This window comes from Typopeltis vanoorti, chromosome 5, assembly GCF_054136105.1.
Source record: "Typopeltis vanoorti isolate ZY-2024b chromosome 5, IOZ_Tvanoo_1.0, whole genome shotgun sequence".
Lineage (NCBI taxonomy): Eukaryota > Metazoa > Arthropoda > Arachnida > Uropygi > Thelyphonidae > Typopeltis > Typopeltis vanoorti.
This window is the reverse complement of record NC_143553.1, coordinates 8,947,434-8,972,521: the sequence shown is the minus strand read 5'-3', so window position 1 is coordinate 8,972,521 and position 25,088 is coordinate 8,947,434. Positions and strand designations below refer to the sequence as shown.

Below are 25,088 nucleotides of genomic sequence, written 5' to 3'. Positions count from 1 at the left end.
TGCTCACTTGTAAGTGGGCCTTCAGTGTGAGGAAGACCTGCATTTCCAGTTTCCTCTTCATCATCTGAGGACTCAAGAAGTTCGATCTCTTCGTCCCCCTCTACAGGCTGTTGGGAGGGTTCCAGAATGCTTGGAGGCAAAGGTTCCCTACTGCAGCTGCGCTGGTTTGTCTTTGGCTTTTTTTCCGTTTTTGTTTCTTGCTCCTCTTCGTTATTTGTATCTTTATCAGAGTTAGTTAGTTGTCTGTGTTCTGTTTCCTTTTCTCTAGGATTGCTTTTAATCGATGTTGGTGGAGGTTCTTTCGAAAGTTGGGTTTCTTTAGTGCTACCACTTGATTTTGTCTCCTCGGTACTGGCCTGAGAGCTGTTTCCTTGAGATCTTTGTTGTTTGTTAGGGATGCTCTGTGTTTTGGGGTTGGCTGCTTGCTGCTTCTGATTCTCTGATCCACTAGGGTTAGTAGTATTGTTAACCGGTTTCTCATTTCAGGGTATATACGGGCATAACTTCCTTACATGGCCTTCTTCGTGGCAGTAAAAGCACTGAGCAGCAACAGTAATATAAAAGGTGTAGGGTACTCCGTCTATTTCTGTGTTGATTATTTTGGGTATGGAGCCAATTGTATTGTCGCCGAAGTGCATTAGAGCCTGTCTTCTAAAGCTCTTGATGTGAGCGAATTCAGGCCTAGCTGTAGAGGCGCGTAGCGTTCGGATTTTACCTGACACTGCGCCGTATTTTGATAGTAATCCGCGAAGCATTTGATGGCTTATTTCCGGTGGGACATTTGAAACTGTTACTTTTGTGGGAGCAAGTGCGATTGGTGAGACATTCACGTGGCATGCTCCGATGTCTATTCCCTTTTCAATTAATGTCTCAGACCAAGATGCGTTGCTAAAGTACATTTGTACGGTTCCGGCAACTCTTGAAATGTGAGTTATATTTTTTGGGGGAACATGTTGAGCTACTGCGTCTAGATACTTTTCCAGTGGGGTATTTTCGATTGCGAAAATTACAATTCCGTTATCTCGGGAAAAACGGTTGGCTAGGTGAACATTTGTACGTGCGGTGATCGTTGTTGCAGTAGTATTAATTCGCGCGGAGGTATTAGCTACAATGTTGGCATAAGAGACAGAGAGTACTGACCTTTGTCCGTTGTTGTCCGGGGGGCTGAGACTGATGTCTTTTCCTTCTCTGGAGCTGTGTCTGGCGTCTTTTCCTTGATCGGAATTCTGCGACCTTTGACCGATTCCTGCTGAGCTCGGGCGTGGACCGGCTGCTGCTGGTGGTGATTTGCTGTGGTTTATACTGGCCATTGCTTCGGGCGAATATGGAGAAACGCAAGCTATCACAAATTCCCGGTACTCGAAGGCATACCGTTGTAACAATAAGCACACGAACAAAGAAGATTTTAAAATTTTAAATTTAATATAACTTTTCCTAGCTTCACTAAATTAGAAAACTAATTTTTTAACGCGATAGATTAGGTGCTTACGATTATGTAGGTATAAATCTTGAAGTTGATTGACGTATTCGACCGCACAGAATACAACTTTAGGCAAGAGCGACTTTGGACACGTCTGCACACTTCAGTGTCGCGACTATACAGGGTGTTCGGGATAAATTTGACATATTTATAATTAATTATATTTTTCCGTAAGTTACATGTATTAACACACACTTCTCTTCATTTAAAAGTTTGGACCCTTCTTCATTCATATACAAGATGTCAGAAAGGATGGATAGCTGGAACCCACCTGAATCATGGAAGAGAATAACTTGTATCATGATGATTCGTGCCCGCCATCAAAATAAGGATATTACGACTGCTGCCCAATGCTCCCTGAATACAGTAAAAACAATCAGGCATGAACTAGAGACTTGCAATGGTGACTACGAGGATGTAGCAAGAAGAAAGATCCCTAGCAGACGATCTGATTGCGTTCGTACAGCAGAATTCCTCGCAAATCTGCAGGAACAGGTGTTGAAGAACCCTGGCATTGGAATTCGGGCTTTGTTCGTGGAGTTGCTAACTGTAGTCAAGCCCTGGATAACAAGGGTAGCCAATGGTAGGCCGTATGTATGGCAGCAGGATTCGGCCCCTTGCCACACCTCTGGGAAAAGTCAAAAATGGTTGTCTGAAAATTTCTACGACTTCACCAGTCCAAATGTTTGGCCTCCAAACTCCCCAGACCTTAACCCCATGGATTATTTTGTATGGGGCGCAGTTGAAAAAGACACCAATCGCACTTCCAGTAATACAAAAGCCCAGTTAATGGATAAAATTAAAACAGTTTTTGCGGCCCTTCCCAGGGAGACTGTAGCATCAGCTTGTTCGAGGTTCCGAAGCAGAATTGAAGCTGTGATCGATGCTAATGGTGGTTATTTTGAGTAAATCTTGTTGATAGTATTGTAATTAACTCTGCCTGTAATGTTTTTTTGTCAATTCATTAAATTTAATAGATACAAAGAAGATTTTCTTTTTCCTTACGAAACTGTCAAATTTATCCCGAACACCCTGTAGATAGATATTTTTTTTTTTTTTTAAATTCTCACATATATTTTAATATAATGAAATATACAAAATGATAATGTTTTAACTTTTTCTGTTATAAAATAAACTGAACATTAAAACTAGATCAATACATAAGCTATGGCAAAGATGGGTAACTTCGTTTTACTCCATATTATTACCAAAAACAAAAAATGTACCTTTGTTTCAGCATGTCCAAATCTACTGAAATTTACATAGACATGACAATATTGAACATGCCAACTCAAAAGTACAGGGTTCATTTTGAGAGACAAACAAGGGAATCAATTAGTTTGCATGATGTATTCAAGACATACTGTATTTCAACCATCTTTTAAGAATGTAAACATTTGGAATAAATTAGAAATGCAAGGTCCTGAATGATTTTCCTAAAGAAACTGCTAAGTTACACTACAACAATTACTTCAGAAGATAAAGAAATACTGCACAGTCTGAAATGCTCTGCCTTGCTAAATACATCAAATACTCTGGAAACAAGCAGCTTAAAAAAAATCCCTTTGAAAAAATTTTTTAAGTAAAAGAAAAACTATAGATATTTACAGTTGACTTTCATTTCCTCTGTGGCTTAGCCACTAGTATGTATGAGCTCTACTGTTATTGCACTATTCACTTCTGAGAGGAAATTTTCCCTCTAATTATCAATGATCTAATTATTTTGTTAATACTGATATCAGCTCATGGTGCAGAGGAGCTTCTCTAATAAATGCATTACCATTACTTTAGAATGCTTTTATAACATTAATGTTGGCGGATTTGTACAAGTACTGCCACACATAACTTTTTAGTGTTTAATAGTACTGAAATCACTGATGCAGTATATATGAATATATTCAATATTCAAAAGCTGGATATTGTTAATTCAAGTACTGTATTTTCAAACTCCAAGTATTTGATGCATTTAACTTATATATGTGATGACAAAACAAAGATGAATACAGCAAACAAAAGGCATGCCATAATAAGTTTATTACATCAAATATTTCACAGCATATATGTATAAATAATTCTTCAGTGCAAAAACAGCAATAAATATACAGTACATCATTGCACTCACTCTTTCACCAGGCTAATTCCACTGGATCTGATACTGATTATAATTTATTAAACCAATAATCAGATGAACAATCAAACTAGCATTCTGTAATTAATAATATTATTATTATTATTATTATTATTCAGGCCTCCAAGGAGTCAAAAGACTCATCGAGGGAGGTCCTTCCTAAGACATAAAGTCTGTCAAGACTCATCGAGGGGAGGTCCCCCCTGAGAAACACAAAGTTTATCATACCACTCTTTAAAGTCACTGACCGTTCTCGCTCCCACCACTCCATCAGGCAATGCATTCCACGGCTCAACCACCCTCCACACAAAGAAACCACTCCTTACCCTCTTGCTCACAGTTTCCTTTTGTAACTTCCAGGGATGGCCTCTTGTCATCACTCCTTCCCGCTGATCAACCAAGCGAAAGAACTCCCTAGTGTCAACCCTGTAACCACCTCTCAACAGTTTAAAAGTCTCAATCATATCACCTCTCCTTCTTCTATCCGCCAAACTCTGCAGTCCACATTCTCTCAGCCGATCCTCATAACTATCCTGGTACAGTCCTGAAACCATCTTTGTCATCTGTCTTTGTCATCCGTCTTTGTATCCTTTCCACAGTTAATTCATCCCCTTCAAATCCCGGGGACCAAATCTGAGAACAATAGTCCAAGTGTGGTCTGATCAGAGACTTATACAACGGAATGATAACCCTCTTATCTCTGCAGGTCAGTGTCCTTCTCATAATAGCAGCAATCCTCTGTGTTACCTTCACCACCTTTGCAATATGTCCCCTAAACTTCAGGTTTCTATCAATCATCAACCCCAGATCTCTTGTCTCCCCTACTTCCTCCAGTATAACTCCTCCCATAGAGTATGCAGCATCCCATCGATGTTTCCCAAACCTCAAGACCTTACATTTTGCTGCATTAAACTGACACCCCCATTCATTTGCCCATCTATCTAGCTTATTTAAATCCTCTTGCAGGGCTACCACATCTGCGCTATTACTAATAATCCTTCCCAGCTTCGCATCATCCGCAAACAACTGAATATCCCCCTGCAATCCACTGGCTATGTCATTGATATAAAGGTTAAACAATATGCCCCGAATTTTATTCTCAAATTCACACGGGATATTTTCATAGTATAAAACACATTTCATTCAAATAAACATTTATTCTGCCTTATTTTATAAGTATCAATATTTATTTTACAGCCCTTTTTTTTTGGGGGGGGAGGGGGGAATCACTAAATAAACACTAATTACTACTTTGAAACTTACCAAAGCAGTATAGATATTCTTTGGTCTCTTCAGATTGTTATGGAGTATTAAAATTTAACTCTCAAAGGATAGCTATCTAATAAAATCAACTATAAACCATGCAACAGTTTTTAAAAAATATTTCTAGCCATTCACTTTCACACATTACCGAAATCTGGAAAACAATTCTAAAATACAGATGTACCTTGAAGTCTTTAAAAATATATTAGCCATTAGATATGTAAATAAATAAAAATTTGAGCTTGTTACTTGGCAACCAGAATTTAATGAATGCTTATAAAACTTTCTAGAAGCACTGGCACTTCTCCCTGGTAAGGAATTTAATATTCAACAATTTTTCTGGCTGCTAAACATTTGAGAGATAGATACTGAAGTGGGTTTACAGTACATTCTGTAATTCCCATTAGCATACGATGGGGGGTGGGTACCATTGCTATTATGCCAATCAATATGTGCCCCATATTCTAAAAGTACATTTACAACAGCTGGATGATAGTTTATTTTTAATGATGCAATATGCAATGGAGTACTGAGATTATGATTTGTAGCCTCTACTTCACCCCCACACTCCAGCAACAACTGAGTGACTTTTGAATCTGGAAAAATTACTGTGTGTGGATCTTCTAAGAATGTATTGTTTTTTAATGTATTTGCTTTTGAAACAACTAAGTGGAGAAGAGAATCTCCATTTGAGCTGTATGGCTTTACAGCCAAAATATTTTTTATCAGCATCTTCATTTCTAAATTCTGTTTATCAGTTTTAGGAATCACAAGAAAAATATAAAATAAATGAGTAAGAACTTTTAATATTTTATCAAAATTATCCTGTTGCCTTTTAAAAACAGGTTTAATACTGAGAAGTTCCATGGAAACTTCAAACTGGGTGACCAACAGTTGGATGACAGCAAGCACATCACTATACTGTGGTTCTTCTCTTAAAATTCCAGCACTGTGTTTTTCAAATAAATCCAAGAAAAGGCGAACTAATGCTTGAGCTGCAAATGAAACTTCACTGTGAAGTAAACTATCTTTCTGTATTCTTAGTTCTAGGGCATACCTCCACAAATCAATGCACCGTTGGTACTGTAAACTATCTGCATAAGCTGCTCCTCTATACATGAGTCGAAATATCATATCACGATGAAGAGGTCCTAAAATTCGTTCACATATAAGCAGAGACTGTATTCGCATGAGATCTAAATCTAGAGCTAAGCTCTCTAATTCCTCGAAAGTTGAAAATTCAACGGCATTAAGATAAGCTGGTCGAGATGTTGATGTTCTCGGTTTTAAGAGTGGTCTGCCAGGAACTTTATACCGAAGAGCTAGTGCCTTTCTCCAGTAATGCAGTGTGTTCTGTAGATCATGATGTTCATCCAAAAATGTCGATCCCATTATCTCATGCGCTTCGGCTATTCGTTCAGGAGAATAATCAAACTTGTCTATCAAATATTCGAATATTTGTGTGGCTCCTTTCAAGCAAGCTGTTTGAAGTGCATCATCACCATACCTGCTTTTTATTGTCGGATCTGCACCGTTTTCGAGTAGAAGTTTAGTAGTTTCAAATCGATGCTCCTGAATAGCATAGTGTAGGGCAGTTTTGAATTGTATATCTTGGGCATTGACATCAGCGCCATGTTTGAGAAGGAATTCGCACAGAGGTACACTCTGTACAGAATTAATTAAACATGTACCGCCATTATAATTTGGTTTTTGAATATCAGCACCATGTTCCACCAGATAAATAACAATATCCAAATGTGTCATGAAACATGCTGAACGAATGGGTGTTGAACCTGTATCAGACAGACTATCGACATTAGCTCCGTGCTCCACTAAGCATTTTACTACTGGTAGCTTGCCTGATACAGCAGCACACCAGAGAGGGCTAACCAGATGAATAGAACGATCATCAGGTACTTCATACATTCCTCGTTGCTTAACGTCAGCATCGCAATGCATAATAAGGTATTCAACTATTTCTACATTACCTTTCTTGCATGCAACAAAAAGAGGCGCACATCCTTCTTTAACGCGAGAAACCATTTCTTTTCTCTCTTCTCTTGTAAATCTATCTAATTTATTTCGTATTGAATATGACAGTCGAGCCCCAGGAGCTGCAAGTCGACATTCTGTGTAGAGCTCATTAAACACCATGTCCTTTTGGGATGTCTGATCTACTTTTCCTGTTATCCACATTTTGCTCAGTTAATCGTTTACGTCGTACCATTAACAAAAGCAAAGTAACTCTGACACCACATTAACCAGCAATGATCACGAAAACAACTGTTTATATATATATATATATAGATAGATAGATAGATAGAGAAATAAGAAATTGTATAGATTATATCCTAATTAGAAGTAAATGGAAAACCTCAATCAAAAACGTAAGAAAGCTCAAAAGACTAGATCTGGATACAGACCATGAACTCCTCTCTGCAACAATGCGGATAAAATTCAAAGTGAACTATAAAAGAAATAGAATTGATAAACTCCACATGGAAAAGTTAAAAAATAACCACATAAGATTAGACTACATTAGGAAAATTGAAGAAATAAATAGGACTCAAACAGATGAAACCGAAAACCTTTGGAAAACAGAAAAAGAAATATTAATGAACTCGGCAACAGAAACTTTAGGAATTTATAAGAGACCCAATAATAAATGGATAACATCTGAAATATTAGAAAAATGTGAAGAAAAAAGAAAACTAAAAACAAAAATAAACAGTCATACATCAGAAGAAAACAAGAAGAAATACAAACAACTCAAAAATGAAATTGATAAACTCTGTAGACAGACTAAAGAAAACTGGCTAAACAAAAAAGCAGAAAACTGCAATGAGGCATCATCATCATCAACAACCATGGGTCCAATGCCCATTGGTGTCTGCTGCCATCTTGATATGATTCTTCCATTGCATTCTATTTTGTGCAAGATGACTCAGTTTGTGTATAGAGTTTCCGCACCATTTGACAATGGTGCGGAAACTTGTCGTTGCCGAGTGCTGATGTCATCGCCCCATTCTCTGTTTGGTCTTTAAACAGCAACGTTTTTAGTTTTCTTTCGTCATTCATTCTACATATATGGCCAAATAGATGTAGTTTCCTTTTGATTATTTTCTGGATCAGGTTTTCTTTTGGTTGTATTCGTCTGTAGATTTTCTTATTGTTCACTTTCTGTATCCAGCTTATTCTCAAGATCTTTCTATAGCACTTCCTCTCAAATGCCAATATCCTCCTTTGAGATTCTCTCAGGAGTACCCAGGCCTCGCATTCATAGAACATGCTGCTGAAGATATAGGTTTCTACAGTGAGCAGTTTAGTTTGCATCTTTATAGCTCGGCTCTTCCATATTTTGTCCATGGCTTTTAAAATAGTTATTGCTCTGGCTATTCAAATTTTTATCTCTTTTTTTTTTAGGGTCCAAGTCATGTGTAATGTGGCATCCAAGATATGTGAAGTGTTCCACATTTTTCAGTTGAAATCTGTCTATCGTAACTCTGTTCAGTAACTCCTGTTGTCCGAATATCATTGTTTTAGTTTTTTCAAAGTTGACATTTAGTCCATATCTTTTTCCTTCTGTGTATAGTGTTTGCAATGTCTGTTCCAGCCTTGCTGCATCTTCTTCAATCAGGACGATGTCATCTGCAAAGCAGAGGTAGTTTATTCTCATGCCATTTATTGAAATGCCTCCACCTTCTTCTTTAATCTTATCTAGTGTTCTTCCCAGATGTGTGATAAAGATGATTGGTAATATTGGGTCCCCTTGTCTTGTGCCTTGACTAGTGGCAAACCAATCTCCAGTCTCCTGATTTTTGCTTGTGCTTGGCTGTTTATATCTTTCAGTAGGCGGATCAATTTATTGTCCACACCATAGGGTTCCAAGACAGCTCATGTTATATTTTGGTCAATATTATCAAATGCTTTTTGGAAGTCCACAAAACAGCAATATATCGTTTTGTTCTTTCTTTGAGCTTTCTTTAGTGCGAGTATTTGTTGCACTGTACTTCGATCTTGTCGAAATCCGGCTTGCTCATCCAGAAGATGTGCCTCCATATGCCCCTTCAGGCGTTCTGTTAATATTTTCATCAGCACTTTGCCAAGATGACTCATGAATGCAATAGTTCTGTAATTGGTGCATTCTAAAGCACTGCCTTTCTTATGAAGAACAACCAAGACCGATTTTTTCCACTCTTCGGGGGCATATCCTGATCTCCATATTTCATTACATAGCTGATGCATTTCTTTTACAACTGATTCTCCCCCATATTTTAGCATTTCGCCTATTATGTTGTCATTTCCAGGACTCTTGTTGTTCTTGAGATGTTTTATAGCCTTATTCACCTCCTCTTCCAAGATGTCATTTTCAAAGATCTCTGCTGGTGGAGAGATTGCTTTTAGTTCTTTGATTACTTCTGTTGCAGTGTCATTTAGTTGATTTTTATATAGTTCGCTGCAATACCTTGTCCATCTATGTATGATTTCTGTCTAAACTGCAGTCAAAGATGAAATCATTTTCATCTTTGACTGCTACTGATCTTGTTTGCCACTTCCTATTCACATTTCCTATAAGTTTGTAGACCTCTCTAGTTTTGTGTTCTCCATAGTACTGTTCAATGTCTTTGCACTGGACCTCCAATCATTTAGCTTTATCAGATCTTGCTGCTTTCCATACTTCATTGCATTTTTGATGGTATAACTCATCTGCTGCCTCTGAATTATCTCTTTTAAGTTTCAGTTCTCTTTTCTCTTGTACCAATTTTAGGGTTTCCTGAGTTATCCATTTCTTGTTGATTTTTTCTCTTTCAGGAATTACTTCCTCTACTGCATTTTTTAGCATTGTAGTCAGTCGTTCTGTTCTTGTATTTATATTTTGTTTTTCACTTGCGGTCTTAAGCTTAATTTCCAATATGTTCTGATATGCTGTTTTTAGCCTGTCTTCATTTAGTTTTGAGATGTCTCTAGCTTTTTGGAACTTTCCTTTGTACTTCTATTTCAGTTTTAGTCTTATATTCACAATCACAACTGTGGTCTGAATCAATATCAGCTCCTTGGAATGATCTGCACTGTTGAACTGAGGTTCTCCATTTCTGATCTGTTAATATCAGGTCGATCATATTCCTGTGTTTGCCATCAAAGGAGCAGCACGTCTATTTATGACAATCTTTTTGTTGGAATTTGGTATTGCAAATCATCAGGTTGTTATCTGTGGAAAATTCCAGAAGCATGTCTCCACGTTCATTTCTTTCTCCATATCCAAATTTTCCCATAACCTTTTCCCATCCTGTGTTATTTTTGCCAATCTTTGCATTCCAGTCTCCTCCAATGATGAGTATATCCTGCTTAGGCACCTCATCAATTACTAGTTGTAGATCCCTGTAAAATTTCTCATTGTTTTCATCTGCACTCTCTGCAGTGGGTGCATGTATTTGAATGGTTGTGATATTAAATGGTTGGGCACTGAATCTTGCAACCATTATTCTTTCACTAACTAGTTTGTATCCTATCATTGCCTGACAGGCCTTGTTACTTAGCAGGAAACCTATGCCTGCTTCATGCTTACTTTCATTTCCTGACCAGAGAACTCTTCCACCAATTGATTCCCCCTGACAATGTCCATCTCATTTCTGAAATACCCAATATATCACATCTGTATTTCTTCATTTCTTCTTGAAGCAACTGCAATTTTCCAGTTGCCCAGAGTGTATGGACATTCCATGTGCCAATTGATATTCCATCCTTTACAGGCCTGAGGTTGATATTTTTGTCTTTGTTTTCAGTAACTGATTTTTTGATCCAACCCTGATTACTCAATTGGGACGCAGACCTTGTTTGACCGGGAAACGTCCGAGCCGGCATGTCTTTTTTCTTGTACTTTGGCATCAGATTTCAATTGTGTTTTCTTCTTACTGTCAGCACATCGACACTTAGCTGACAAACCCTTAGTCTTCCTTGAAGAGCTTGGGAGAGAATCAGAAGAAGAAGGAGCATATAGATTTAGGCTTAAGGTGGCATAAGCTTGCCTTGACGCAGTACGTCATTGGACTTCTGTGGCATTTTATAGAGTTACTGGAGTTGTCCACTAACCCACCATGTCCTGTTAGTATTTCCGCTTCTTGCTCGGGACTGCTTATTGGCTATTCGCAGTTAGCCACCATCTCTGGTGGCCATTCCCCGATCCGCAATCTGGGGACCTGTCCGGTGGCATGTAGCTTTGCCTTTGAGGGAAAGATCCCAGACTGGAATGAGGCATATAAACACCATAACTCAAAAACATTACATGACACAATTAAAGAAATTACAAAAAACTTTTCACCACTACCGCTAACAATGATCAACCATCAGGCAAGGAAACAGGAAATCCAAATGTGATAAAGGCAATATGGATGGAACACTACCAAGAAACCTTTAAGAATGAAAGCAATAACTACCTAATAACAAAGCCCCACACTAACTCAAGACTTGACACCTTAACGATCCTTCCATCGGAAGTGGAGAATGCTTTAAAGCAAATGAAATCTGACAAAGCACCAGGAATAGACCAAATCCCATCAGAACTCTGGAAAGATGGAAAGCAAATGACTTAAAATTCCTTACCACACTTTTCAAATCATTAAAACAGGAGAAATACCAGAAGATTGGAGAACAGGAATTATCATACTAATTTACAAGAAAGGTGATAAGAAAAATTGTAAAAACTATAGACCAATCACATTACTCAGTCATGCTTACAAAATATTTACAAGAATATTGCAAAACAGAATAAAGAGCACATATGAGATCATTCTTAGTGAAGAACAGCCAGGCTTCAGAAAGAATTGCTCCACATTGGATCAGATCTTCATAATACAAAGACTAGCAGAATTATACATGGAACATACCAAAAATATTTATTACTGTTTTATAGATTTTAAACAGACATTCGACTCAATGAACAGAGTAACCTTAATAAGAATATTAAAACAGAAACAAATCGATGAAGATACCCTAGACTTCTTAGAAAAATATTATAGTCTCACGGAAGCAATAATTAAATTCAATAGTATAACAACAGATAAAATAAATGTCAGTAAAGGAGGTTAACCATAACCTAGAGGATATGGTTAACCAAGCCTTGGAAGGAGAAAAAGGGGTCAACCTAAATGGTTATATCCTTAATAAAATAAAATATGCAGATGATATTGTAATAATAGCAGATACAAAAGAAAAAAGGGTGAACCTAATCACCAAACTAAATAATACGGCTAAAGAATATAGCATGATCATAAATACAGACAAAACAAAAATCTTGATAATTGGAAAAAAACGAAGAAAAACTAAACTTCTCCTTGAATGGATCAACAATTGAACAGGTAAAACAATTCAACTATTTAGGAACAATAATAACAGAACACCTAGATACCATGACCACTATTAAACATAAAATATCGACTGCATGGTCATCATTTAATAAGCTAGGTAAAATCTGGAAAAATTAAAAAAATCTCCAACCTCTTAAAATAAAATTGTATAATGCAATTATAATACCCACTGTGCTATATGCTTCAGAAACTTGGACACTCAAGAAGACAGAGATTCAAAAACTGGAGGCTTTTGAGATGAAATGTCTCAGAAAAATAAATAAAACAAATGGACAGAAAAGAAAACAAATGAAACTGTAAGACCAGACCAAAAATATACAGACCCATTAATTGAAAAGATCAAAAGAAGACAACTTCAATGATACAGACATGTCGAGAGAATGCCATCAAAAACACTACCCAACCTTGCTCTGTATGCAAGAATTAAAGAAAAAAGGAAGACCAAGAACTAAATGGATAACATCAATAAAGGTCAACTCTGGATTACAAACATATAAACAGCTCACCAGCCATGCAAGAAACACCGAGACACCTGGAGGTTATTGTGGAAACATGGAAGACTCAACCCTTCCCCAACGGAAGAGGACAGTAAGTAAGTAATATTCTATTCTTGTCTATTTTTTGTTAGTCTCCATGTCTCTGCTACATAAGTAAAAATGAGCAAAATGTAACTTTTGTTAATCAAAAGCTTGCCCTTTAAATGGGACCTCACTGTTCTAAAGTAGACTACACTGCTTAAAAAAGTTTGACTTAGTAAAATCCTCCTCATTATCTCCTGATCTAAACTTTTATCACTATAAAGTCCACTTCCCAGATATTTAAAGTCTTGCCTTCTACATTGATTTAAAAACAACAAAAATTCATAGAAAACACCTTCCACTCCATTAGCATTCATGGTCTAGATATCTAGAAGTGTATAGCCACTTCAGATATTTAGAAATGATCTGCTATTCTTAACTGAACCTCAACTGGCAACTACAACGTTATCCATGTCCGTTACTATTATTACTATTACAGTAACCTACATGTAGTCAGCAGACTTATTGTGGGAGACCCATTTAACTAGTAACATGTCTGTCTTACTGAACCTTGAAATCATTTACATACCCTGCATTCAGAATGCATTCTGGCAGTGTGCTCCCTACTCATCAACCACTTTCTATATAAAAAATCTACTCCTCGCATCCTTCTTCACCCCATCTTTAACATAATTTCTTCCCATTTCATCCACTAATCTTTTTTTATAATCCCTTCTGTGTTAATCTGGGAAACTCCCTTCACTAACTTGAAGGTTTCTATTATATGATTACCTCTTTTCCTCCTATCAGCCAAACTCTGCAGTCTACATTCCCTCAACTTCTCTGCATAACCTACATTCCAGCATCCTGATATTATTATTATTATTATTCAGGCCTCCTTGGAGTCAAAAGACTCATCGTGGGAGGTCCTTTCTAAGAAACAAGTCTATCAAGACTCATCGAGGGAGCTCCCTCCTAGGAAACACAAAGTCTGTCATACCACTCCTCAAACGCATTGACCGTTCTCACTCTCACCACTCTATCAGGCAATGCATTCCATGGTTCAACCACCCTCCATGCAAAGAAACCACTCCTCACCCTCTTGCTCACAGTTTCCTTTCCTAACTTCCAGGGATGGCCCTTGTCATCACTCCTTCCCGCTGTTCAACCAAGCGAAAGAACTTCCCAATGTCAACCCTGTAACCACCTCTCAACAGTTTAAAAGTCTCAATCATATCACCTATCCTTCTTCTATCCACCAAATTCTGCAGTCCACATTCCTTCAGCCGATCCTCATAACTAGTATTGTACAGTCCTGAAACCATCTTTGTTATCTGCCTTTGTACCCTTTCCACAGTTAATTTATCCCCTTTAAAGCCCAGGGACCAAATCTGAGAACAATAGTCTAAGTGTGGTCTGATCAGAGTCTTATACAACGGAATGATAACCCTCTTATCTCTGCAGGTCAGTGTCCTTCTCATAATTGCAGCAATCCTCTGTGTTACCTTCACCACCTTTGCAATATGTCCCCTAAATTTCAGGTTTGAGCTGTGCTAAAAAAAAGTGCTTTTTAATCGGTGAATAGTCTGATTTCTAGGTTTTGTAGTGCTACATTGTTTTTCTGGAATACGAGTATCTTTCTGTGGTTGTTTTTGAAGTTAGCTGTTGTCGCTATATTGTGTATTTTGGTTACCGAGAAGACGGGGTTGGAATTGGATAGATAACAGTGGAAGACAAGATGAAGATAGCATAAGTTTTCATATTTTAGTTTTTATACTTAAATATTTTGTTTGTAATTATTTGTACTTTTACTTATACAGTTATACTCCCTTATACTTATTTAGCATTTACTTGTGACACTATTTTTGACAATAATTAGCGACACTATTTTGAATGATGGTGGCAGTTCAAATTGCAAATGGCACATCTCCAAGTCTTCCCCCATTTAAGGACTCCATTTTGCATGATATCATACAGGATTTTGTAGCATGCAGGACTTGCAAAATGTATGCATCCTGGCGGTTGTATATATGTGGCAGGTGAGAGAAGGGGAAAATATGTATATGTGCAAAATGCAGGCAATGGGAGGAACTTGGTGAGTTAGAGATGAGGGGGATAGTCAGCCTGGTCAAAGATTATTGGGATCACTGAGACGTGGTTGACAGAAGAGGATATAATAACAGGAATACAAGTAGCTGGGTACAGCATTTTTCTGCAGGATAGGAAGGGAAAGCATCGTGGTGGAGTACTGCTTATGATAAGTGACGACTTATGTCCTCTAAGAGTGGAGGCTTTGGAAGGCAGTGACAGTAATAATTTTGAAAGCATATGGAGTGAAGCAGAGGTGGGCAAGACAAGATATTTATTGGGGTGTTGCTACAAATCAAGGAGTACAGAGGGTGGGGACCAGGAGATGTTTAGACAGTTGAGTTTGGTAAGTGCAAGAAGAATGATTGTTACGGGAGATTTTAACTACAGCAATATAAATTGGGGAGAGGAAGATGCATGTAGCAATAAGGGAATGGAATTTCTAGAATTCTTGAGGGACAAATGTCTTAGGCAACATGTAATAGAGAGAACAAGAGGTTCAAGAGTTTTGGATTTGGTCATAGCATCAGAAGAGTTGATAATAACTGAGATGACATCTCTCCCACTAGTTGCAGAGAGTGACCATATCGTTTTGACTTGGAAGATGAATAGACATGCAGGAGTATCAAAGAGACGGGAATGTATGTGGAATTATAAGGCAGGTGATTATAATAGTCTTAGCCGTCAACTTGGGGAAGTTTCATGGGGGGAGGAATTGGAAGGATGGGATATCATTAGTGCTTGGGAAATTGTGAAGGAATATTTGTTGACAAACAATATTAAACAGGAACTGCATGCGAAAAAGAGGCTATGGAAGAGATATAAGGAGACAGGTGAAGAGAAGATGCATGAAGAATATAAGACACAGGCCAGGAGAGTGACTCGTATGGTAAGGAAGGTGAAACTGGAATATGAGAAGAGATTGGTCCCAAGATCCAAAGAAAATCCTAGGGTATTTTTTAGCTATGTGGCCAGCAGGAGTAGAAATGACTGTGGAAGAATGACATTGTGAGATATAAATGGGAATAGAGTGACTGATGCAGAGGACATAATGAAATTGTTCAATGAACACTTTATTGGAGTATTTCATCCTGGAGGAGTAAATTTTAATACTAGAGGGATAGGGCTGGTTCGAGGTTTAGAGGTGCAGGAGGAGATTGTGTTCCAAATACTGAGTACTCTGAATGTCGGTAAAGCTGTGGGACTGGATGGTATTTCACCACAAGTTTTGAGAGAATGTGCTAAAGAACTGACAGCTTTCAATCTGGCTTTTCAATGAAAGTCTGGCTGTGGGAAAGGTGCCTAGGGAATGTAAGGAAGGTAAGATAGTGCCATTGCATAAATGCAGTAGCAGACTGGAAGTGTCTAATTATAGTCCAGTTTGTGTGTCATCAGTACTTGTTGAGATCTTGGAGAAATTAGTGAGGGACCGTACACAGCATTGGGCAGATGAGGGCAATGTAATCTGTGAGAGTCAACATGGATTTGTGAAGGGGTGCTCTTCTTTTAGCAATATGCTAGCCTTTTATAATAAAGTTACAAGAGCAGTAGATGAGGGAAAGACATATATTGCCATTTTCTTGGACTTAGCAAAGGCATTTGACAGGGTGCCACGTGATAAGCTGATATTTAAGTTGCAGCACATGGATCTGGATGTCAGGTTGGTCAACTGGATTCAGAATTGGTTTTCTGATAGGTATCAGAGAGTTGTGTATGGTGAGGTAGTTTCAAGGAGGCAGAGGGTTACAAGTTGGGTCCCACAGGGCTCAGTACTGGGACCTATATTGTTTAACCTTTATATCAATGACATTGTCAGTGGATTGCAGGGGGATATTCAGTTGTTTGCAGATGATGTGAAGCTAGGAAGGGTTATTAGTAATAGTGCAGATGTGGTAGCCCTGCAAGAGGATTTGAATAAGCTAGACAGATGAGCAAATGAATGGGATGTCGGTTTAACCAGCAAAATGTAAGGTCTTGAGGTTTGGGACACATCGATGGGATTCTGCATACTCTATGGGAGGAGCTGTACTGGAGGAAGTAGGGGAAACAAGAGATCTGGGGTTGATGATTGATATAAACCTGAAATTTAGGGAACATATTGCAAAGGTGGTGAAGGTAACAGAGGATTGCTGCAATTATGAGAAGGAAACTGACCTGAATAAAAGAGTTATCATTCCTTTTATCAGGTCATTGTCTTTCGATAAAAAGATAAAAGAGTTATCATTCCGTTGTATAAGGCCCTGATCAGACCACACTATTGTTCTCAGATTTGGTTCCCAGGCTTTGAAGGGAATAAATTAACTGTGGAAAGTGTGCAAAGGCAGATAACAAAGATGGTTTCAGGATTGTACAAAAATGTTAAATATGAGGATCATCTGAGAGAATGTGGACTGCAGAGTTTGGTGGATAGAAGAAGGAGAAGTGATATGATTGAGACTTTTAAACTGTTGAGAGGTGGTTACAGGGTTGACACTGGGGAGTTCTTTTGTTTGGTTGAACATTGGGAAAGAGTGATGACAAGGGGTCATCCCTGGAAGTTACGAAAGGAAACTGTGAGCAAGAGGGTGAGGAGTGCTTTCTTTGCATTGAGGGTGGTTGAACCATGGAATGCATTGCCTGATAGAGTGATGAGAGTGAGAACGGTCAATGAGTTTAAGGAGTGGTATGATAGACTTTGTGTTTCCTAGGATGAACCTCCCTCGATGAGTCTTGATAGACTTTGTGTTTCTTAGGAAGGACCTCCTGCGATGAGTCTTTTGACTGCATGGAAGCCTGGATAATAATAATATTAATAATATTATTAAAACTATAAAATCACTCATTTATCCAAGCTAAAGTCTAATCATATTTTCTGTAGAGAATTATAATCAGCAGTATTCCTGATAATTCCACATAATTTTGCATCACTAGCAAACATTTGAAGATCCCCATTCAATCCAAGTGAAGTTAAAAAAAAAAAAAAAAATTAAATAGCCAGAGGAACCAAAGAACAGAACTGAGTCACACCCCCTTTACTGATCACCTTCCTTTACTGAAACACTACTCCATCATACATACACAACTTGCTAGTATCATTCAGAAAGCCAGTCTTCAATTCATCTATCCAGTCCCATCTTCTGCAGCTTATACATCAATTGTGTGGTAACCTATCAAATGTCTTTGCACAAAGTTCAAAGTGGATGGTGTGGCCAAAAATATCAGAATATATGAATCTGCCTTATCCAACACATTCATCACCTTATCATAAAATGGAAGCAGATTGCTAAAATATGACCTGCCTTTCACAGACCCATGCTGACCATTATGGAGAATCCCATGTCCATCAACCCAACACTGTAACTATTATTCTCAAGGAAATTACAGTGTATATTGAATATTAATTACAGTAACTTTAATTAATACTTCTGGTATTTTGTAAAGTCAAATTGTCATCATCAGTAACACAGACCAATAATATGTGTATGCTGGCACTAACACTAGGTAAATGAGGCTGAAGAAATGCAAGCAAAGTTGGGTCTAGAGTTCTAAATGGTGCCCCCTAGTGGGCTAAATTGAGTGGTTTTGGCAGTTGCCTGAAGATCTGAGGATGTGTTCCTAAATATGGGGCATTTCATGCACCCAAATTTGTCGGGATTTGGAAAGTTTCTTAGAGCTGAGATAGATTCTAGGGATAGCCTCTCGTATTTGAATTTGCTGCAGTGGAGTAGAGTAGCCTTCTTCCAGCATATCCTGTGCTGGGTGTCCAACATGGTCAGCAAGTCCAGAGTAGGCATAATATGGGAACCAAATGTAGTAAATGTGTTCAGAAATTATGATGTTAGCTGTCCTGCCTGTTTGGCCATAGTAGGACAGTTTGTACTACTCTATAGTAATTTACTCAAAAATAATAGTTATGAATAGACAATATATAAGCCTTTCTACAAGAAACCCGTTCCTGTATTCCATTCTTAATCAGTTTCTCTAACACCTTGACCACAACTGCAGACATACCGACTGATCTATAATTGGAATCTTCTGTACTAGAACCATGCTTGTGTAGTGATACTGTTTTGCCTTCTTTCCACTCCTTAGGAACCTTACCCACTGCAAAACTTTCATTAAATAACCAGGTCAAGGGCATGGCCAATTATTTTGCACATTCCTTAAAAATATGTGGTGATATGTCATCCATTCCCACAACCTTATTAACATCTCATCCAGCAACACTTGATATACCCAAGTATCTCATCCAGCAACACTTGATATATCCTGCTCCACATCTTTCTATCTCCACCAACTACAACTAACCGCAGCCTACACCAATGCCATCTACCGCCCACCACCACCACTAGTATATCAGGTGTTTTTTCACCTCTGATTCCTCTAATATTTACCTCCCTTCTGCATGTTGCACAGCAGTGCTCATTAAATAACTTCACTACATCATTTGCTATGGTCATTTTATTATTATTATTATGTGACACCTCCAAGGAGTCAAGGGACTCATAATGGGATCGAACACTACTCTGTTAACACAGGTTGCCATTACTTACATCTCCCTTCCTCGTCAACACATCTCCCTTACTTAATCCTCAACTACACTACCTATGCTACCATTAACCAACAATACTATTTTTTGTCTGTAAATTGCATGTTTTCTCATTGCTGATTTGCTTATATGAGAGATGAAAATACCCTGTATAAGGTTGGCTAATTCACCTTCAGTTGAAAAAGCCCATGTAAAGATTTGTTCTTCCAATTGTGCTATGGAGGTACTTTGTTACTATAACTATCTACCAGTGTCACCATTCCATAATTATTCTTCCTCTTGCTTTCCACATAGCAGAAGAATTCTCTTGTATTATCATTGACCCGACTGACTGCTCTCATACTATACTTCTCTTTTTTTACCATGCCAGTCACCTTGATGATCACATTGTCACCTCATGCGTCTCTTCACTACAAGCTGTCTTGTACCTCCTCCATAACATCTTTGTTTCCCACACTGCTTGCATGATTTTATTGTTCATCCATCTCACTCTATTCATTTGTATAACTCTTGATATAAAGCTATGCATTGCTCATGTTGAAGTTTAATGGAGAAAACACAAGTCTAGAGATAATAATTAATAGCTAAATTTTATTCTGCTAATAAATTATTTGAGTATTTTGCCTTGGCTATCAAGGCATTTTCATCGGCATAAAGCATATACTAAGCATGTGCATGCAGGCACATTGGTAATAAGGCAAACACAGACAGAGTATTAAAGACAAGATCCTACAGTTCCAAATGGCTTCCTCTATGGGTGCGGTTATGGAAACTTTTTTTTACGTTGGGCCCATATACGAGAGGTTGGCTGATCAACGCATAGTACCTTAGTACAGTATATGGGTATTGGGTTGGGAAAGGAGAAATTTGTTGACATTCATTTTAAAAGCCTGTAAATTGTATTCCTTGGGAAATACTTCGGGGGGGGGGGGGAAGACTGTTACACAGTACAGCAGTAGCAGGGATGAAGGAGGAAGAAAAGAAACTTGTTCTGAGCTGTGGGTTTCAAGGTATACTGTGAAAGGATGTTGGGTGGCAGCTGTACTTGTTCCAATGGGCTTAGCACAGTGTGGGGGAATTATTGATGTTGTTTCAGATGAACATTTTCCATGGAAATATTTATAGAATATACCAATTGCAGAGACTAAACATCTATGTGAAAGTGAGGGGGAATGAGTTAGTAAGAGATGGGTCATTTATCAGTCTAATTGCTCTCCTCTGTATTGAGTCAAGCATTTTGAGGAATCGTTTAGGAGCCCCACTCTAAATGTGAGAACAATATTCGATAGCTGGGCAGATTTGTGATTTGTGTAAGGTTAACAGCTGTTTAGAGGTGAAGTAACGTCTTGAGCAAAAGAGAAATACTGGTTTTTTGGAAGCTGAGGATGCAATGGTTGTGATGTATTTTTGCCAGGAGAGGCCTGATGTCAAGGTAATTCAGAGAAGAGAAATCTCATCTTGTCTGGGAATTTGAGTGTTATCAAAAATAATACTGGGAAAAATGGTTCTTTTTTGTGGGACATAAGACAGAAATCAGTTTTACTAGCGTTGAAGTTGAAGAGGTTATCTGAGCCCCATTGGAGGATGGCTTGGAGGTCAGAATTAAGGGAAATTGTGGTTGAATGTTCTGTGGGTTGAAGTGAGTTCTGTAGGGTAAGGTTTATCAAATGAAAGGGAAGAGTGCAATGTGCTGTCATCTGCAAAACTGTGTATTGGGTTGGAGGTCAACTGAAGTAGGTCACTGATATACAGAAGGAAGAGGATCGGTGAGAGAACTGAACCTTGTGGGACCCCAGCATTAGTTGGATGGTGAGAGGATAGGGAGCCATCTACAAGTGTGCATCCAGACAGAAAGCTGGTAATCCATCTGCAAAGTCCTGAGACAGTCCAAATAATGGGAGTTTGCTTAGTAAGCCTTTGTGCCAGAACCGGTCAAAGGCTTTAAAGATATCAAGTGCAACCACCTTGGGATTTGCCAAATTTCTCCATGGCATTTGTCCAGAGATGGGTGATATATGAGAGCAGATCACCTGTTGATCGGCATCGACGGAATCCATACTGGTGGTCACTTAATAGCTGGGTACCTTCAAGGCAGAGTAGGAGTTGAGAATTGATGGTTTTCTTCATCACTTTAGATAGGACTGAGGTAAGTGAGATAGGGCAGTAGTTAGATGGCAGCGATTTGTCACCCTTTTTCGGAATGGGTTGAATATAGGCCAATTTTTAGGCTTTGGGATACATACCAGTGGAGTAAAAGAGTATGTGCAGACAGCATAGGATAGGAGTCAGTTCTACTGCACAGATCTTCAGGACAATTGGAGGAATGGCATCAGGGGCCAGGAACCTTTTTTTATGTCTAATTTAGACAACAGGTTTATGATCTATTTCTGGCAAAAGGATACAGAAGCACTGTACATTGGGCAGTTGGAATGACAGCGGGGGGGGGTTGCCACTGTCAGTTATTCATGCATTGCAGGGAAAGTGTGAAGCCAGGAGATTAGCTTTTTCTATGTGATGTTGCAATTGAGCCATATGGGTATGATAGGGTGGGAATAGTGTAGGGCAAAAGTTACGAGCAATTGCTTTGGCAAGAGACGAAAAGACATGGCTTCCGTTTGGACAGGCTGCAAATTTCTTGCTTTTTCAAATTCTGTTTTGGAAGCATTGATAATTTTCAAGCATCTGTTTCAGGCTTCAGTATAGGCATTGAAGGATGATGGAGTTCTTGATTTGAGCCAGTTGTGTTATTCCTGATTTTTCATTTGTACAGCCTTGGCACATCTTTTGGAAAACCAAGGCTTAGATAGGGGAATAGTTCAGAGAAGTGTGAGGAATGTATGTTTTCATGCCAGTGAGGATTACTTTGGTGATATGTTCAGTGCATATGTTTGGAATGAAAGACTGGAAACAATAGTTCAGCCATGGGAATAAAGCATAGTAGTCTCGGAGGCTGTCCCATTTGGCACTGTTATAATGCCAAACTACTCTTGTGTGGGCGTGACTGTGTAAGCGTTGTTGCATGGGGGAGGAGATGAGCTCTAGGTTGTAGTCAGAATTACCCAGGGGGCTCACTACATTCACTGCATATTTGGGGAGTGATTCGGGTTATCTGCTTTCTGGTCAGCTTGTGAACAGTTTGTGTAAGGTCATTAGTGATGGCAAATGTTTCAGCATATCTGCCTGCAGGATCTGTACAACTGGAAGAGGAGAGCCAGTTGGTGTTATGGACATTAAAATCACCTAGGAGGATGATTTCACTGTTAGGAGAGTAGGACTGGAGAAAATCAACTTTTAAGGAGAGGAAATTAAAGAGCTTGGAGTGGTTGGTGGTATTAGGAGAGCGATAGAGATGGCAGATGAATTTGACTGAGTAGAGGAGGGATATTTTCAACCAAAGAAGGTCAAAGTTGGTGATTCTAGGTTAGGTGCTCTCTTGCAGCGTATGTCAGAGTGGATATATGTGCAGATGCCACCCTTGGGTTGAAAGCAGTTAAATAGTGTATAGTTTGGAAGGTTGAGATAGATAGTGCTTGGGGAAGATGAGATTTGAGTTTCTGTTAGAAAGAGTAGGTAGGGGTTTGGTGGATTGCGGATGTAGGGGACACTATTAAGTTTGGAGTTCAGATCACGGATGTTGGTGAAGTGGATATGCAAGGTTCTCTGAGGCATGGCTTTGAGGATCTTGCACGTTTCCTGTGCAGTGCCTGCATACTCGTCTCCTTGGTGACTATCCAAGTTGTCATCATTTGGTTTTTGCACTGTTTGGTTTGTTTGTGGTCTATGGTCCAACTGTTGTCTCCATTTTGGCATTTTTCTTCTAGCTGTCTTCAGAGTTGGTATCTTTGTTCCCTCTGGACATAAGTTAAATCAGGTTGAACATGTACGCATGATTGGGGGGGGGAACAACTGTCCTTTAACTTGCTATTTATTGCCGTTATTAATTTGGATGTGTTTGTCGGTGTGTCACGGGTCACTTTCATGAGACGTGGAAAGTTCATTCCGTCCTTTCTTTTGTTTATGAGTCTGAAACGATGGTATTTGATGATATTTCTGGGATCGAAGTTGCATTCACCTGCTGATTTGCTGACGTTTTCTTTTAATGATTTACTGTTTTTCCACTGGAAAGTTCAGAATAACGGCTTTGAGTCTTCTGTTTGCAGCCTCGAGTGACTTGTGTACCATTGATGCGATTAGGTCACAGAGTTCATTAGTGGGCACACTTGCGATTGACTGCTGGTCGTCGAGTATCTCGAGCTTAGTTTCCAACTTTCGGATTATGGAAGAGAAAGTATCAATCGTAGTATTAAGGTGTTGTTCGATGTTTTCAACTTGTTTGCCTAGGTTCAGTAGCTGTTTAATGAACCTAGGCAAACGAGTTGAAAACATCGGAACATGCAAGGAAGGAAGGTACATTGAACAGAAGAAAGGCTGGTTGAGATAGATAAAAAGCTTGTATGCCAATTCATCTATTTTCATGCAGGAAGTATGTAGCCAGTGACAACAGAAATCACATGATATAACTTTTTTTGTATTTCAGTAACTTCGGATTCACAGCTGCAGCACTTTGTATTGTCATTCGGTTTGTTGCCAATTGGCTGAAGGTCTCAAAATAAATGGTTTCCCATATTTCAGGTAAAGTGAGGAAGTGAAATTTGTTTAGATTAGGTGAATTTCTGGAATAATCTCTCTGATTTATACTTGTTCATATATAACAGGGAGTTTTTTCCCCACTGGATCCATTGATTCATATCCATGATATAGTCTCTTACTCCAGAACTGCTGTAGTGCAGGTAATGGATTTAGTTTGTGTGTTCCTCCAGACAGATTGGCTGGCTGTTCCTCCTATTTGTCCAAAATAGGAAAGCAGGAGTACAGGATGCTGTAGGCCTTGGGATGGTCTAGATCAGTGCTTCCCAAACTTCTGGATGTCAGGGCCCCCTTTACAAAAATTAAAATATTTCACGGCCCCCCTCGAAAAAAAAATCGTAATAGAGAGATATATTATTATAATATTTATTGTATTTATATTCAATACAAAACATACACAGCGAATATTGCAAAAATCAAATGCATGTATTATTTTTTGCCTCTTACCGTTTGGTTCTGAAGACGATGCGGGCTGTTCTGGTAAAATATGAAATACTGTCCTTTTTTTTTTTTTTTTTTGAGTCTATTTCTGCTTCTTCTGATTGTTCGCGGGAATTTTTTTATATTTTTTTATCAGCCACTTCTCCATCTTACGGTTAAATTTTTTAACGTAGAATAGGTCAAATAATATCACCACTTACCGATACTGGCACACCACAGACTGATAACAGGAAATTAGTGAATATTACCTGAATAAGGGAATTCCCGGACCAGGAACATTTTTCTCTTTTGTGACTTTTCTCCCTTTACGGTAATTAAGCCTAACGCGAAACAGACAGCAAAGGCAGGTTATTAAAACGTGCATGTGATTGGTGCAGTATTAACAAAAGATCGTGCAACCGAAAGATAAAAGCATAGCTGACAATTGAGTTGAAATGCTAACTCTCTTCAACCGAATTCCATATGCGAAACTGCCATAACATTCATTATATATATATATATTACTTAGTTTTAACACTTTTACGAATTTTAACACGTTTGGTTGAATTTTATTGTTGCCTTGGGAAATCGAACTCACACACATCTAATTAATAACAATAGTTTTTAGTTAGATACTGTGTTTGCCCATGCA

At 38.5% G+C, this 25,088-nt stretch overlaps 2 protein-coding genes across 2 annotated transcripts in view; one reads left to right on the top strand and one right to left on the bottom strand.

The window, feature by feature from the left end:
* Nucleotides 1-25,088, top strand: part of LOC150106218 (glycine receptor subunit alpha-2-like) — a 321,484-nt gene that overhangs the window by 167,586 nt on the left and 128,810 nt on the right. The gene's annotated exons all lie outside the window — the stretch shown is intronic.
* On the bottom strand, nt 5,135-7,137 carry LOC150106219 (protein fem-1 homolog A-like). The gene is given in 2 exon segments (XM_090392241.1): nt 5,135-5,290; nt 5,292-7,137. Coding segments are annotated over 2 exon segments (1,932 nt in total). The 5' UTR covers nt 7,068-7,137.